This window comes from Camelus ferus, chromosome 30 (assembly GCF_009834535.1).
Source record: "Camelus ferus isolate YT-003-E chromosome 30, BCGSAC_Cfer_1.0, whole genome shotgun sequence".
Taxonomy (NCBI): Eukaryota; Metazoa; Chordata; class Mammalia; order Artiodactyla; family Camelidae; genus Camelus; species Camelus ferus.
The window spans coordinates 13,912,779-13,926,915 of NC_045725.1; the positions used below are offsets into that span (position 1 = coordinate 13,912,779).

The 14,137-nt window shown below is 39.3% G+C and overlaps 1 protein-coding gene across 5 annotated transcripts in view; it reads right to left on the reverse strand.

Annotated features, from left to right (window-relative positions):
* Positions 1-14,137, reverse strand: part of HDHD2 (haloacid dehalogenase like hydrolase domain containing 2) — a 37,180-nt gene that overhangs the window by 12,153 nt on the left and 10,890 nt on the right. For all 5 annotated transcript variants that reach the window (XM_032470738.1, XM_032470736.1, XM_032470737.1 and 2 more), the window contains one exon: positions 12,159-12,243. In XM_032470738.1, coding sequence (XP_032326629.1) covers positions 12,159-12,243 — 85 coding nt within the window. The remainder of the gene's footprint in view (positions 1-12,158; positions 12,244-14,137) is intronic.

A 14,137-nucleotide genomic window follows, 5' to 3' on the forward strand; every position in this document is an offset into this window, starting at 1 on the left:
AATACTTGGGAGTGTTTTTCATACCTCCTAGACAGGGCAACAGAAGGTTGGTTGTTTTGTTACCAGAAGTAATGCATCGGCAGGAAATCTGAGAGTTTTCTGTCTGTATTTAACTATAAGCCCACTGAGGCATAAGAAGTGAGATAAAAGAGGCACAAAGAAGGCCTGATGCAAAAATCTCTGGGTATGAATTCCACGTAGGCAAAGGGAAAAAAGGATAAAAAGTCCTAGCCAGGGAGCGGGGACAGAATATAAAAAGTCTTAGGCAGAGAGCAGTGAGAGAAAAGCTTATGGAATAACTTAAATTCAGAGCCACAGAACGTTATTGAAAGGGACCTTAAAGAACACTCAGTCCAACATGCCCCGTTTTATAGTCCAGGAGAACAGCCGGCGACGCCCGCCAAGACCAGCGAGAGCCAGACCCAGGACTCCTGAAAGCCAGTCTAACACTTTTCCAAATAAACTAACTTTTCTAGAAAAATGATCAAATTTTCACCTTTTCTGCTGAAGACGGTGCATGTGGAAATGAAATTACACAGAAGCTTAAGTAACTGTCAGAAACCTCCCAAATGTCCAACATTAAATGTTGAGTCCTTTTCTTCCCACTCCGCAAAACAACCCTCCCCCAATCTTTCCCAAATCAATAGTCACCCCGTTGCTCAGGCCAGAAACCCAGGAGTCCTCCTGGAAGTCCCTCACTGCCCCACATCCTCATTCACCAGCAAATCCAGTCATTTCCAAGTTCAAAACAAAAATAAAGACATCTCAGACAGCCTTACTCTCTGCTGAACTTCTGAGACAGTCTGACGTTCTACACTTGCCCTGTTACTTCAATCCACGGTTCAGGCAAGAGCAGGAGGGTTAGAAGCACAGATGGGATCATGTCCCTGCCCTGCTCAGAACCTTCCACAACCTCTCACCACAAAGAGGATGAAATGCAAAGGCCTCACTGCAGCCTGGAAGGCCTTGCCTTGTCTGGCCACTGTCTACACCTCCAAGCCCAAGTCACTGTCCCTGCCATTATGTTCCAGACACAACAGTCTTCTCAATTCCTAAAAAAGGTCAAGTTCTTTACTGCTTCAGCCCCCACCCCTCCCACGCTGTTCCCTCCTCCTGAAACAGTCCCCCACGCTGTTCACACAGCCGTCTTCGCTCATTTGTCAGGTGTCAGCTTACATGTCAGCACATTGAAGGAGCCACTCCCAGCGTCCCCTGTGAAGTGGACTTCCTCACATTTCACCTCTGCCTCGCCCCCCTTTTTCTTTTGTATCACTTCCCACAGTTTGTGACGCTTATTTAACTGTGTTTGGTTTGTCTTCCTCACTAGGATATCATCTCCACTTTGCCCATCAGCTCTACTCATCACTGAATTTCTTTCAAAAAAAAAAAAAAAAACAAAAAAAACCCCCAAAACCAAACCAAACCCTGGTAGCTCTCACTAAATATTTATTGAATAAATTCTGGATGAAGCACCGTATGCTTCAGTGTCTTGAGCTATAAAATGTTTATCTTCTTGGGGAAGAGAGATGATATATACAAACTTTTTCACATTATCTGACAGTAATGACAACTGTTGCAAATATAGCAAGTGTCACACCTATGCTACTTAGAACAGGTCACAGCAAATCAGTTCACGTGCGCGGGCCTCGGCTTTCTACCAAATAAAGGGGCTGAGTCAGATCGGGTCTTTTCTCCCTCAGCACTTCTGACAATTTTTTTTTTTTTTTACTGAAAAATGCTTTATCATGGGGTCTGTCCGATACACTGCCAGGCGCTGAGTGGCATCACAGCCTCTACCCACTAGATGCCAGTAGCATTCCTCTTCCTCCAGCCGTGACAACCAAAAAACATCTCCAGACACTGCCAAATGTCCCCTGGGGAGCAAAAGCATCCCCAGTTGAGAACCAGTGACCCAGATGAAGCCAAGATTTTGACATCAATACATCTAAAACTAATACCAATCAACCAGACAAACACAAACCACCAAAGTTCAAATTAAAACAACAAATCATGAAATACATCAAGGGGAAATCCTACCAACGTGTCACTAACTGAAGCCTTAAGAACGTCTCCAGTGCTACACTGACGCAGCGACATTCTCACTGACAGCAGGCTACCCACTATCACCACTTCTACTTAGTGCTATAGCTGGGGGCCCAGACAGCATAATAAAACAAGAAAAAGAAATGAAAATACGAAGATTGGTAAGGGAGAGATAAAATTGCCATTATTTGTGGTTGACACAATTGTCTATGTAGAAAATCCAATTTTAAAGATTCTGCAAATAAATTACTAGAATTAGCAGGTAAATGTGAGGTCACTGAATACAAAGTTAACACAGAAAATCTCGATTACATTTCTATGTATTAGCAAAAAGCGATTAAAAACAAAATTTAATAAAATCCCACTTACAATCATCAAACAACATGAAATACAACAATTAGTTTAACAAAATATCTAAGATCTATACTCCGAAAACTGAAAAACACTGAATGTAAAAATAAAATCTAAATAAATGAAGCTGTATTCCATTTTCATAGACTGCAAGACACATTATTGTTCAGATGCAAATTCTATCCAAAACTATAAATTTAATGAGTACCAAACTCCTAGTGGGCTTTTTTTTTTTTTTGTGGAAATGGACAAGCTGATTCCAAAATTTATATAGAAGGGATATAGAATCTTGAAAAAAAAAAAGTTAAAGAAGTTACACTACCAGATATTAAGACTTATAAAGCTACACTATTCAAGACAGTGAAGAATGGCACAAACATAGATAAAGAATCCAGAAACAGAGCCACACCTATATAGTCACTTGATTTATGTCAAAAGCACCAAAACACCACCGCAATTCTGGAAGGGAAAGAGTGGAGCTATGCAGTAAATGTTGCAGAAACAACTGGACATCTGCAAAGAAAAAATGAAATTTACCTCACACAACTCACAAAAATTAATTCAAAACAGACCCCAGAACTAACTGTTCAAGGTAGGACAACAAAGCTTGCAGAAGAAAACACTGGAGAGCATTTTCATGACCCAGAGGTGGGCATAAATTTCTTAAGCAGAACAGAAGAAAACACTGACAAATTGGACTCCACCAAAATCAAAAACTTCATGTTCTCATACTGTTAAAGGAATGAAAAGGCAACCCAGAGAGGGATGAGACACCTGCAGTACATACAGTCAACCAAAGACTTCTGTACGTAACACATAAAGAGCACCAACAAATGACTAAGAAAACTACAACCCAATCAGAAAAGGTCAAGGACTCGACTGGGCAGATCACAAAAGAAGTTGTCCAAGGGCCAATGAGTACATGAAAATGCTTCAACAATATTATAACAAGGAAAATACAAATTGAAACTCAGTCAGAAGCTGCTCTACACACCAGAAAAAACAGCTGCAATGCCTGACAAGAGACCGGTGAGAACGCGGAGCAAACGGCGCTCTCATTCACAGCTGATGGGAACGTAGGACTTGGCATAATCACGGTGGAAAACTGTTCGGCAATATTTACTAAAGGTAAGTACTTGTCCTATTATCTAGTAATTTCACTTCTAGACACAGATCCAAGAGAAATGAGTGGGTATGTCCCCGCCTCCCCCCAAACATGCAGAAGAATGTTCATAGTAGCTTTAAACGTAAGAGCCAAAATCGGAAAAATCCAAATGCCTATTAACAATAGAATAAATAAATAAATTGTGGAATATACATACAATAGGATAACAACAACAACAAAAAAACAAAAGCAAAGTCCTGCTACATGCAACAACTTAGATAAATCTCAAAAATAGACAAAAAATGCTGTAACTGTCATTTCATTCATATGAAGATCAAGAACTGCCAATATTGATAAAGCCGTAGTAGTGGTTACCTTGAGGAAGAGACTGTACTGACTGGGACGGGGAGCCTTCTAGGGCACTGGAAATGTCCTGTATCTTCATGAGAGCAGGGGTTACACGGGTATATCAATGTGTAAATTTCCATTGAGTTATATACTGACAATTTGTACATCTTACTGTATATGTTACATGACAATTGTAAAAAATCAGTAACAATGTATTTATGTGGTTTATTCACCTAAAGCTTTTATTTAGAGTAGCAAGAGTCGCCTTGACCATAAAAGAATCTCCCTAGTTAATTAAAAAATGAGTAGTGTGATATTAAACTCAATTCTGTATTCTGTGATTTTCAAATTGGCACAGAAAGTTGTCCTCCCACATATACTAATGGAACACTTTAAATAACTCAAGTTAGTAAGTCTTCAACAATTTCTCATCTCCAGAGTGTTTTTATAGTCTGGACTTTAATTAAAAAGACTGCTTAGCAGTCAATCCTTCCAAAATGGAAAGAGTCCACAGAAATACTTAATTTGAGCCCTGCTGCCACACACATGTCTAGAATTCCTCATGCCCAGGGCTCTTAGTAAAGGTTCAGGAGTTACTGTATAAATGCAGTCATAACCAAGGCCATTACTGTTGGTTTTTCTCCCCTCCTTTCTCTTCTTCCCTTTCTAAGGAATTGAATATACTGGAGTAATGAAAACTTTTTATTTTTTTCTTAATGAGATGGGGAAAAGAAAGGAAGCCAACATTCAACAGAAACCATTTATGGGGATAAGACTCTCCTCCCAAAACACACAAGAAACTAATTTATGCGCACCGCTAAGACTTTCGGAGGATTCTTGTACCTTGTTAACAATTACAGGAAAGACGCCATTAACAAAGCTTCAAAACACTATACGTAAGCAGACTTCATCTCTGCATGTAAATGTGAAAGTTATGATGTACTTGTCTTCAGTTGTAACAACATTTTAATAGGCTCCTCTAGAAGCTGGAGAGCAGCTGCTCTTAATTTAGAAAAAAAAAAAATTTCTGTGAACTTTTCCTAGGTTAGCAGTCCTGTGCAGTTTTTCCCCAAAATTCCTTTGATCCAGCAGCTGTACTTCTGAAAAAAACATCTTAAGAAAACATAAATGTTGCTTAACAAACATTCAGTTTTTTTTTTTAAACTAACTAAAATTCTGGAAATAACCAACAATTAGAAATACATGGCTACAAAATTTACTGCACTTTTTAGAAGTGGAATATGCTCTGGGAATCAAACATGTTTTAGAATATTTAAGAATACAGAAAAACATGCACACTATATTGTTGGGGTTTTAAATGGCAAGTTACCACACAGTGTATGTAAATCCTCTGTTTTGTCTAACTACATATGTGCATGGAAACAAACTAGCTATGTGCCAAAATGTTAACTGTATTTCTGTTAGGTGCAGGATTACAGGTAATTTTGTTTATGCATTTTTCCTTTTTGAGCATTTAAAAATTTCCACAATGATGACATATTACTTTTGAGGGTAGCTATTTTTAAGTCTTTCTAGTTCAAGTTAGACTAAGTGATCTGCTTGCCCAGGTAGCGTTTCTCCTAACAGAGAACATCAAATTTAATTAAAATTGGTCCATTACTAAAATATTCAACCTTTGGGTTTCTAACAGGTTAGAAGATGAAAAAAAAAGACCTTGCTACAAGCTACTATAACTGTGAAAATAAATGAACTGGAGCTATAGGTATTCATATTGATGAATCTTATTTCTAGAGGGAGAAAGCAAACTGATGAACACAAAAAGTATAAAACACTCAAGCAACTACTATATACTGTCTAGAAATGTGTTTCAAGTACAGAGAAATGCAAGACAATGATAAACACAAAATTCACAATTCAGATTATTTTGGGGTCGTGCTTGATAAAACTGGGGAGGGCTACACAGGGGATATCAAACAGGTTGATAATCTATCTTTCTTAAATTGGTTGATAGGCATATGGGTATTCATTATATTACACTTTGTATCTTTTAGTATTGGGTAAAAAGAAAAAAGCCATCAATGGCTCTCAGGATGAGAATGTTTAATAGAATTCAAACCCAAATCATGTCTGTTCTCTGTAACTGGTTCATATCCTTCCCTCAAATCAATTCTTTAAAATTCAGTGTTCTCAATTTCATTCAGACATTTAAGACATATTTGTAGACAAACTGTACTGGGCATTTCAGTGGGGCCCACCCATTCCAAATACAGTTAAGAAGCAGTGTAATGTGGAAGGCTGACATATCTGCCTGAGGCCGGTATGCCCCTAAAGCTGGTATTCAAGGCAGCAATACAACAGGATTTAAAATCCAATGTTTCTTCTCATTATGAACTTGAATAGTAATTTAAGCAACCGGGGGTTCATCTGAGATGTCTTTACTTGCCACTCACAGTCCAAAGAGCTGCAGTCATTGGTTGGAACACGTAGTCTCTGTGGAGACATCAATATGCAAAGAAGGGAGAGGCCTAAAATCTTTCTGTTAACTCTCCACCAGCTGTTAAGTGCATTTGTGAAATTAAAGCTGACCTATAAGTGCACTGTAATGCTCTCAAATGTAGTGTTTAAAAAAATCGATATGGTCAGGGAAGTGTACTAATTAGGCAGCATCCGAGCAATTACAAAGTCAGTATTATGTCAACACACATTTTTATTACCCTGAGTCTAGTATTTATCTAAGACAGAGACCTCCCAACTTCCTATTAAATATGTCCTTCCCAAATTACCAGCTAAAATCAATCAATACCTTCTCCTTAAATTCTGCGGTTCAAGAAATGAATAAAATGTAGTAGGGGGAGATTCAGAGGTAAGAAGTAACAGCAGGTTCTCTATTTCAACTGAAAAGTAATTTTGGTACAGTTGGAAACCTTACCTAAGGAGCAGGTGAGATAATCCCCCTGTCCCTTAAGAAGCGAGCGCATGTAACTGAAGCTGGTGAAGCCAAGAAATTTTAACACTCAAGCAATCTGGCACAGCAGTGGACCTCTGGGAAATAATGTCTAGGAGCGGCTACAAAAAAGCAAGTTTGTTTTTATTTAAAGAAAGGCTTGACTGTCACAGTGACTAAGAGCCACAAATGAAAGTGCATTAAGCAGCCACAGTTTTCAGTAACCAAGGATATAAAGTTAATGTGCAAACGGGAAAACGGTGACCATTCCCAGAGTGCTATTCCTGGTCAGAGGGGCTGTACACGAGGACAGCCATCTTCAGTATCAAATACTGTGCCCAGATGCGTGCACCTTGCAGGAGTTTTAAAGTTTCCCATAAACATTCTGATTCTAGGGTATATACATCAATAAATGAATTCTACATCAAGTATAAGTTAGAATGATTCTTGCAGGCCTTTGTACTGGTAAGAATATATTGTTTTTATAGCATTCTTGCAGTTTAATACCAAAAATTTATCAAGCTATTAAAAAAAATGTTTTTTCAGTTAGTTCAATGTATGCCCATGCAGTATTTAGAACTACTTAACTTGTCATAAACTTAAAGGCAAGTTACATGGTTTAACGTTCAACAAGAAATAAAAGGCAAGATGAAAAGTGAAAAATAAGTAAAAAATGAAAAATCCAAGGGAAAAGAAAAATCACAATTTCACTCTAGGGCAGAACTGCGAATAAATTCTGGTCTAATTTATTTAGGAATCATGATAACCAGTATTTTTAGAAGCAGCAGCAAAAAGTTCATATAAGTAAAATGCACACACAAGTGAAGATTCGTAACGTTTTACATGTTAGTTGTGGTTCCTCCCATTTCTACCAACAGCCACTGGAACATCTCTACTGATAAGGCCCCCAGTTGGAACAGCCCCACCCTAAACTTATCACCTCCCGGGCCCTGCACAGGCAATGTTCTCTAGCGTGTGTGCGTAGGTCAGAAACATGGGCATCCTCCTTGACTCACTGTCGTTCTTCACCCCTCAAACCAACGGTCCATCAGGTCCTGCTGACGCTACCTGAACCTGATTTTCTTCATCCCTGCTGCCACTAACCCAGTTCAGACTACCATTATCACTCATCAAATAATTTCTGTGCTAGAGTACTCAAATGTGCCAACTTTTTCAACAGCCTGGATTCTCACTGGAGGAAGAATTGCATTTACCGTTTTTGGTGCATTAGCCTGGATCCTGTTTTCTTCAGAGATCACAGTCAGTGAAGAATCACAGGAGTGATAATAAAACTGCAAGCTTTATTTATTTAAAATTAATTATTTTGGGAGGGAGGTAATTAGGTTTATTTATTCACTTATTTATTATAATTATTTTTTTCTGAAAGGAGGTACCAGGGATTGAACCCAGGACCTCGTGCATGCTAAGCACTGTGTTCTACCACTGAGCTACATCCTCCCCCTAAAACTGCTAGCTTGAGAGTTGCAATTTTATAAAATTTTGGCACCAAAGTATTGATCCTATAAGCCAGAAAAGCTCCAATGTTAATCACATTTTATTTATTTATTTATTAATTAAACATTTTTTTACAATGTTGTGTCAAATTCCAGTGTAGAAAACAATTTTTCAGTTATACATGAACATATATATATATTCATTGTCACATTTTTTTTTTTGCTGTGAGCTGTCACAAGATCTTGTATATATTTCCCTATGCTATACAGTATAATCTTGTTTACTATTATGCATTTTGAAATCCCAGTCTGTCCCTTCTCACCCCCCACCCTTTGGCAACCACAAGTTTGTATTCTATATCTATGAGTCTGTTTCTGTTTTGTATTTATTTATTTATTTTTTTTTAAGATTCCACATATGAGCGATCTCACATGGTATTTTTCTTTCTCTTTCTGGCTTACTTCACTTAGAATGACTTTCTCCAGGAACATCCATGTTGCTACAAATGGCATTATGTTGTCGGTTTTTATGGCTGAATAGTATTCCATTGTATAAATATACCACTCCTTCTTTATCCAGTCATCCATTGATGGACATTTAGGCCGCCTCCATATCTTGGCCATTGTAAACAGTGCTGCTATGAACACTGGGGTACAGGTGTCATTTTGAAGTAGGGTTCCTTCTCCCTAAAGTGGGTCTCTTGTATGCAGCATATTGAAAGTTCTTGCGTTATTATCCAGTCTGCCACTCTACATCTTTTGACTGGAGCATTTAGACCATTAACATTTACAGTAATTAAATTAAACACAGATGTGTGTTTATTGCCATTTTGAACTTATTTTTGCAGTTGATTTGGTATTTCCTCTTTGTTCCTTTCTTCTTCCTTTTGTGGTTTGGTAATTTTCCTTTGTATTATGTTGGATTTTATTTAGTTTTTGTGACTCACTTGTAAGATTTTGGCTTGTGGTTACCCTTTTTTGTAAGTCTATTAACCCATTACTATAACTGTTTGTATTAAACAAATAGTAATATAATCTCAAACCCATCCTACAGAGAACAAAAAATTTAAAAAAGAAAAAAGAAACTCTGTATTTCCTTGTTTCCCTCTCCCACTCTTAATGATTTAGATGTCTTCTTTCACAATTTCATGTTTGTTTTATTTGTAATTCATGATAGTTATCTCCTTTCCAGTTATGAGTTTCTCATTTTTGTAGCATCCTGCTTCTTTTCTATTTAGAGTAGACCTGTCAATATTTCTTCTAGCATGGGTTTAGTGATGCTAAACTCTTTTAGTTTTTGCTTGTCTGTGAAATTCTGTCTTTCCTTCTATTCCAAACAATAGCCTTGCTGGATAGAGTACTAGGCTGCATCTTCTTTTCATTCAGGACTTTGAATATATCTTGCCACTCCCTTCTGGCCTGTAGTGTTTGTGTAGAGAAATCAGCTGAGCACCCTATGGGGGTTCCCTTGTAACTCATTCTTTGTTTTTCTCTTGCTGCCTTTAGGATCATTTCTTTATCCTTGACTCTGGCCATCTTGATTATGATATGTCTTGGTGTGAGTCTGTTTGGATTCTTCCTGTTTGGGACCCTCTGAGCTTCCTGTACTTGGATATCTGATTCCTTCTTTAGATTTGGGAAGTTTTCAGTCATGATTTCTTCAAATATCTTTTCAACCCCCTTTGTTCTTTCTTCCCCTTCTGGAACCCCTATTATACATAGATTGGCACACTTTGTATTATCCCATAGGTCCCTTATATTGTTTTCATTGTTTTTTATTTGTTTTTCTCTCAGCTGTTCTGCTTGGGTGCTTTCTGTTGTCCTGTCTTCTAGATCACTTGTACACCTGCTTTGTACAGCCTTTAGGTCAGCTCTCATCTCAGCAAATGAGTTTACTGATTCTACTTGGCTCTTTTTTATAGTTTCAATTTCATTTTTGACATATTTTATATCTCTAAACACTATCTCTTCTAGTTCCTTCAGTACTTTGATCACTTCTTTTTTGAAATCTTGACCTAGTAGGCCATCAGTGTCTATTTCCTTGATCGTGCTTTCAGGGGATTTCTCTTGATCTTTTAATTGGGAGTGGTTCCTCTGCTTCTTCATATTGCTCATATCTCTCTGGCACTGTGGCTTAAGGAGTATCAGTTATCTATTGTGGTCCTTAAGGAGTTTATTTATCTACCTAAAGCCTATGCAGGAATAAAACTTCAAAAAAAAGAGAATTTTAAAAGAATGGGGGGAAAAAAGGTTTGAAAACAGTGTAGGATCAATAATAGAAGAGCAAGTTGAAGCAGAATAGCAATTGAGTTGAGACGTCTTTTAAAAACCTTAAAAAAAGGAGAAAAAAATCAGAAAACAATATTTGAAACCTGTGTATAATCAGTAACAGGAGCTCAAAACCAAGAGAAATAACAATGAAATGAGGTGGATTTTTTAAAAATAGTAATAATAAAAAGATTTTAAAAGAAAAATTCAAAAGGAATTAAAACTGTAGACATATACAACTGTTAAAAAAGTAAAAATTAAAAAGGTAATAGAACAGATATAAAAAAAATTAAAAAAAAAAAGATGTGTTCTCCAGAAGACTGTATGCTCTTAATGATTTTATCGAGGAGTCTTTCTGTCTTCGCCCTGTTTCGTGAACTCAGCTTGCTGTTTCCAGAGGCCCTCCATTGGCGCCCTCATCTGTGCTGGTCTGCGCTGCTCCCCCTGTCGGCAAGCAGATCGCGCCCCCTCCCAGCACCGTGGTCAGGCGCTGCGTTCCTGCCGGGAAGGCGGGTGGCCGACCGCCCTCTCCCAGTGGTTGTTCCACTGCTCTGTGCAGCTGCCCACTCGGCCTCAGGTCAGCACTCTGTAGGCGGGCTCGGGGAAGACCGTGGAACAGCCATGCCCCTGCTCCGTGCCAAAACCCAGCTCCTTGCTTGTCTTGGCAGCAGTTCTGTCTGAGGTGCCAGGGCAGAAGGACCCTATCTGCCTCGGGCTATAAACAAGCCTCAGTCCTGCCTAGGAGGTTGCAGAGCCCCTGGGTGCAGATTCAGGGCTCGGCCCCACCCCTGCCGGGGCGCTGTGCATAGGAGGAGATGGCGGCTGTGGCTGTGCCCCGCCTCTCCTCTTGTAAGAAGCGCCAGTAATGGCGGCGCAGGTCTGAGGAGACAAAGGCTACGGTGCCCCTCCCCCCAGGGTACACCAGCACTGTTGCTTTGCGGTTTTTTTTTTGTAATTTATGGGGGGCCCAGGTTGTTCTGCTCCGTATCCCCTCCCAGCCACAGCGAGCAGCACCCTGCCGTCCCCCGGGGCTGCCTCAGTGCAGCCGCCCCCGTCCTCCGCCCAGCTCGGGCGGCCTGACCTGGCCCCCAGCTGCCGGCTCGAGTCTCAGGACCCCTTGTGCCTGTTTAACTTAGTTCTGTCGGTCAAGGGCTGCTCCGTGCAGATCTGAGCCTCGGAGGTTCCCCTCCGTCCCGCTGGCCTCTCCGCTGGAGGCAGGAGACCCAGCGAACGAGCACCAGTCCTCCTTTGCCACTCCCTCCCCGCGGGACCGTCCCACACTGTTTTGCTTTTTCTTCTTTTTTCCTTTTTCTTATCAGGTTCGTGGTGTCTTTGTCTTTTGAAGAGGGCGATGTTCTGTCAGAGTTCTGCAGGTGCTCTGGTTGGCTGGGTGGGTCCCCGGATGTGAGTTTTGGTGTATTTGTGGCAGAGGATGAGCTACAAGCATCCTTCTACTCCGCCATCTTGGTCCTGCCTCCCAATCATATTTTAATACACTGATTATTTTTTAAAAATTAAGCAAGATAGTAATAAATATTATTTGATCTTGAAGTGATCTATAAGATACCTGTCCTCATGTATAATCTAGGTAGCCAAAAAGTAAAATACGTATAATCTTACATGACAAAGACTTAAGAAGAAGAGAGTATGTCATCACATAAAAAATAAATAGCTAAAGACTCACCGGAATGCTTGATTCAGAATTTGATAATGAAAATGTTCTGGTGCCAGTCCTATGACCACAGCATTAGGATCACTTGTTTGTATTCCTGGGAATGAAAAGAAAAAATTATTGAGAAATGCAATTAACAGTAATGTCACATTTTATAATAAAGTAATTTTAGTCAATCAAGTACAAATTTTTGCTATGACCATAATCTAAAATTTAAGAGATTATCCTGCCCAGTGTAGTTTGGAAGTATAGTCAATCCTTAAAAGAAGAAAAAAAAGGTCTGCTAGTGTTTTTGTGTATTCCTTTTGCATAGTCTTACACCTCCTTAGTAACTAGAAGATTTGATCTGAAACTTGTAACCTGATGCTAACAAGTAACAATTTCTAACTTCAAAAGCTTTACTGATTACAATCAGCAGCCTTGAGTTAAAGCCATCAGATCAATAGCACCTGATGAGGGATTGAAAAGCTAAGAGGCAAAAGAAATTAGACTCTCTAATTGACACCGTTAAGGCTAACACATTCATGATAAATACAGAACGCACCATAGATTTTACACTTTTCTACATAATGTCTATTCCACTTTTAGTTTCACAAATATTATTTTACAATTAAAACATGTTTTAAGGTCTTGGTACATGATGACAGGACTCCAGATACAGAACCAAACAAGTACATTCACCATCACAGTTACTACAGGTCTGACTGAAGGTCCTGTGTATTATCTCTCTGCCAATTCCTATTTGCCTCTCTCACTGCCTGCCTTTAAGCATTCTCATTATTAGTTCTACCAAAATGTGAGGGGAAGAAACAGAAAGAGCAGATATCCAAGATTTCCAATTTCCTCCTTACCAGCAGCCAGTGTATTGAGTAACTGGTTAAAGTTTGTTGAAGGAAGAAAATAAAATCAATGGCTCCAGTTAAGTTGTGTTCTTTTTATTCTCTCCATCTACTGCTAGCAAAGATATTCAATATTAGCAAAGATATTTCCATTCCCTTCAAAAACCCATCCAGTTTGGGTATTTTCATGTATATAAAGATGATGCAAGTTTAGTCCTACACCAAATAACAAAGATTTCTTTCAGACCAGGGATTCTGCTTATATATGCCAACTCCAGCTCATTGCTAACACAACTAGAATCTTAACTTTCTTCAAAATAAAGTAAAAAATCTGAATAAATTGTTTTGCAGTGCTTCAGCTAACCCAGAAATATACATATGGATTATAGAATGTATTTGTCATTATTTTTGGTTTCTGCATAGCATTTTAATTACTAGGGAATCCACTAGTTCATTAGGCTTGGTGAGAAGCAGAGCTTACCCTCTCCTAAGAAGATGAAAACACCAGAGACTCACTTTCCCAGCCTCCCTGCAGCTACGGATACTGGCTTGAGACAGAGGTTCTGCCCATCAAAAGCACCCACCCAGGGCTTTAGACCAGGAGCTAGCGACACAAAGCAGCAGGGAGAACCCCCCTGGGAATTCTGAGGCAGCAGTGCTAGCCGGAACACCCAATCTCCAGCGGCACTGGGGTCAACAGGCAAGCTGGGAGGTCAGCGCTCAGCAGGGATGTCAGGGAAACCCGGTCAGTTCTCGCATGGGATGGTGCACACTGCTCCTTGCTCACCGCACAGCCCAGTGCCTGACGCTAATCCAGCTCCCCCTGGCAGTTCCGTGGGCTACCCAAACAGCCTTTTTTTCTGTCATGGACATTTCAAAAAATATTAAAAAAAAAATAGAAAGACTAGCTCATAATGAGCCCTAATGTACCCATCACCCAGCTTTAGCAGTCACCAACATGATGCCAATCTTATCTATCACCCTCTAAATTTTTTAAAGTAAATCCCAGATATCACATCATCTCATCCCTTCATACTTTGGTATGTATCTTTAATGATCAAGACGTAAAAATAACTATCTTAACACTATTATACCAACAAAGTTAAGTTCTTTAATATTACTCAGTACCAAGTCCACATCTGAATTTCTCCA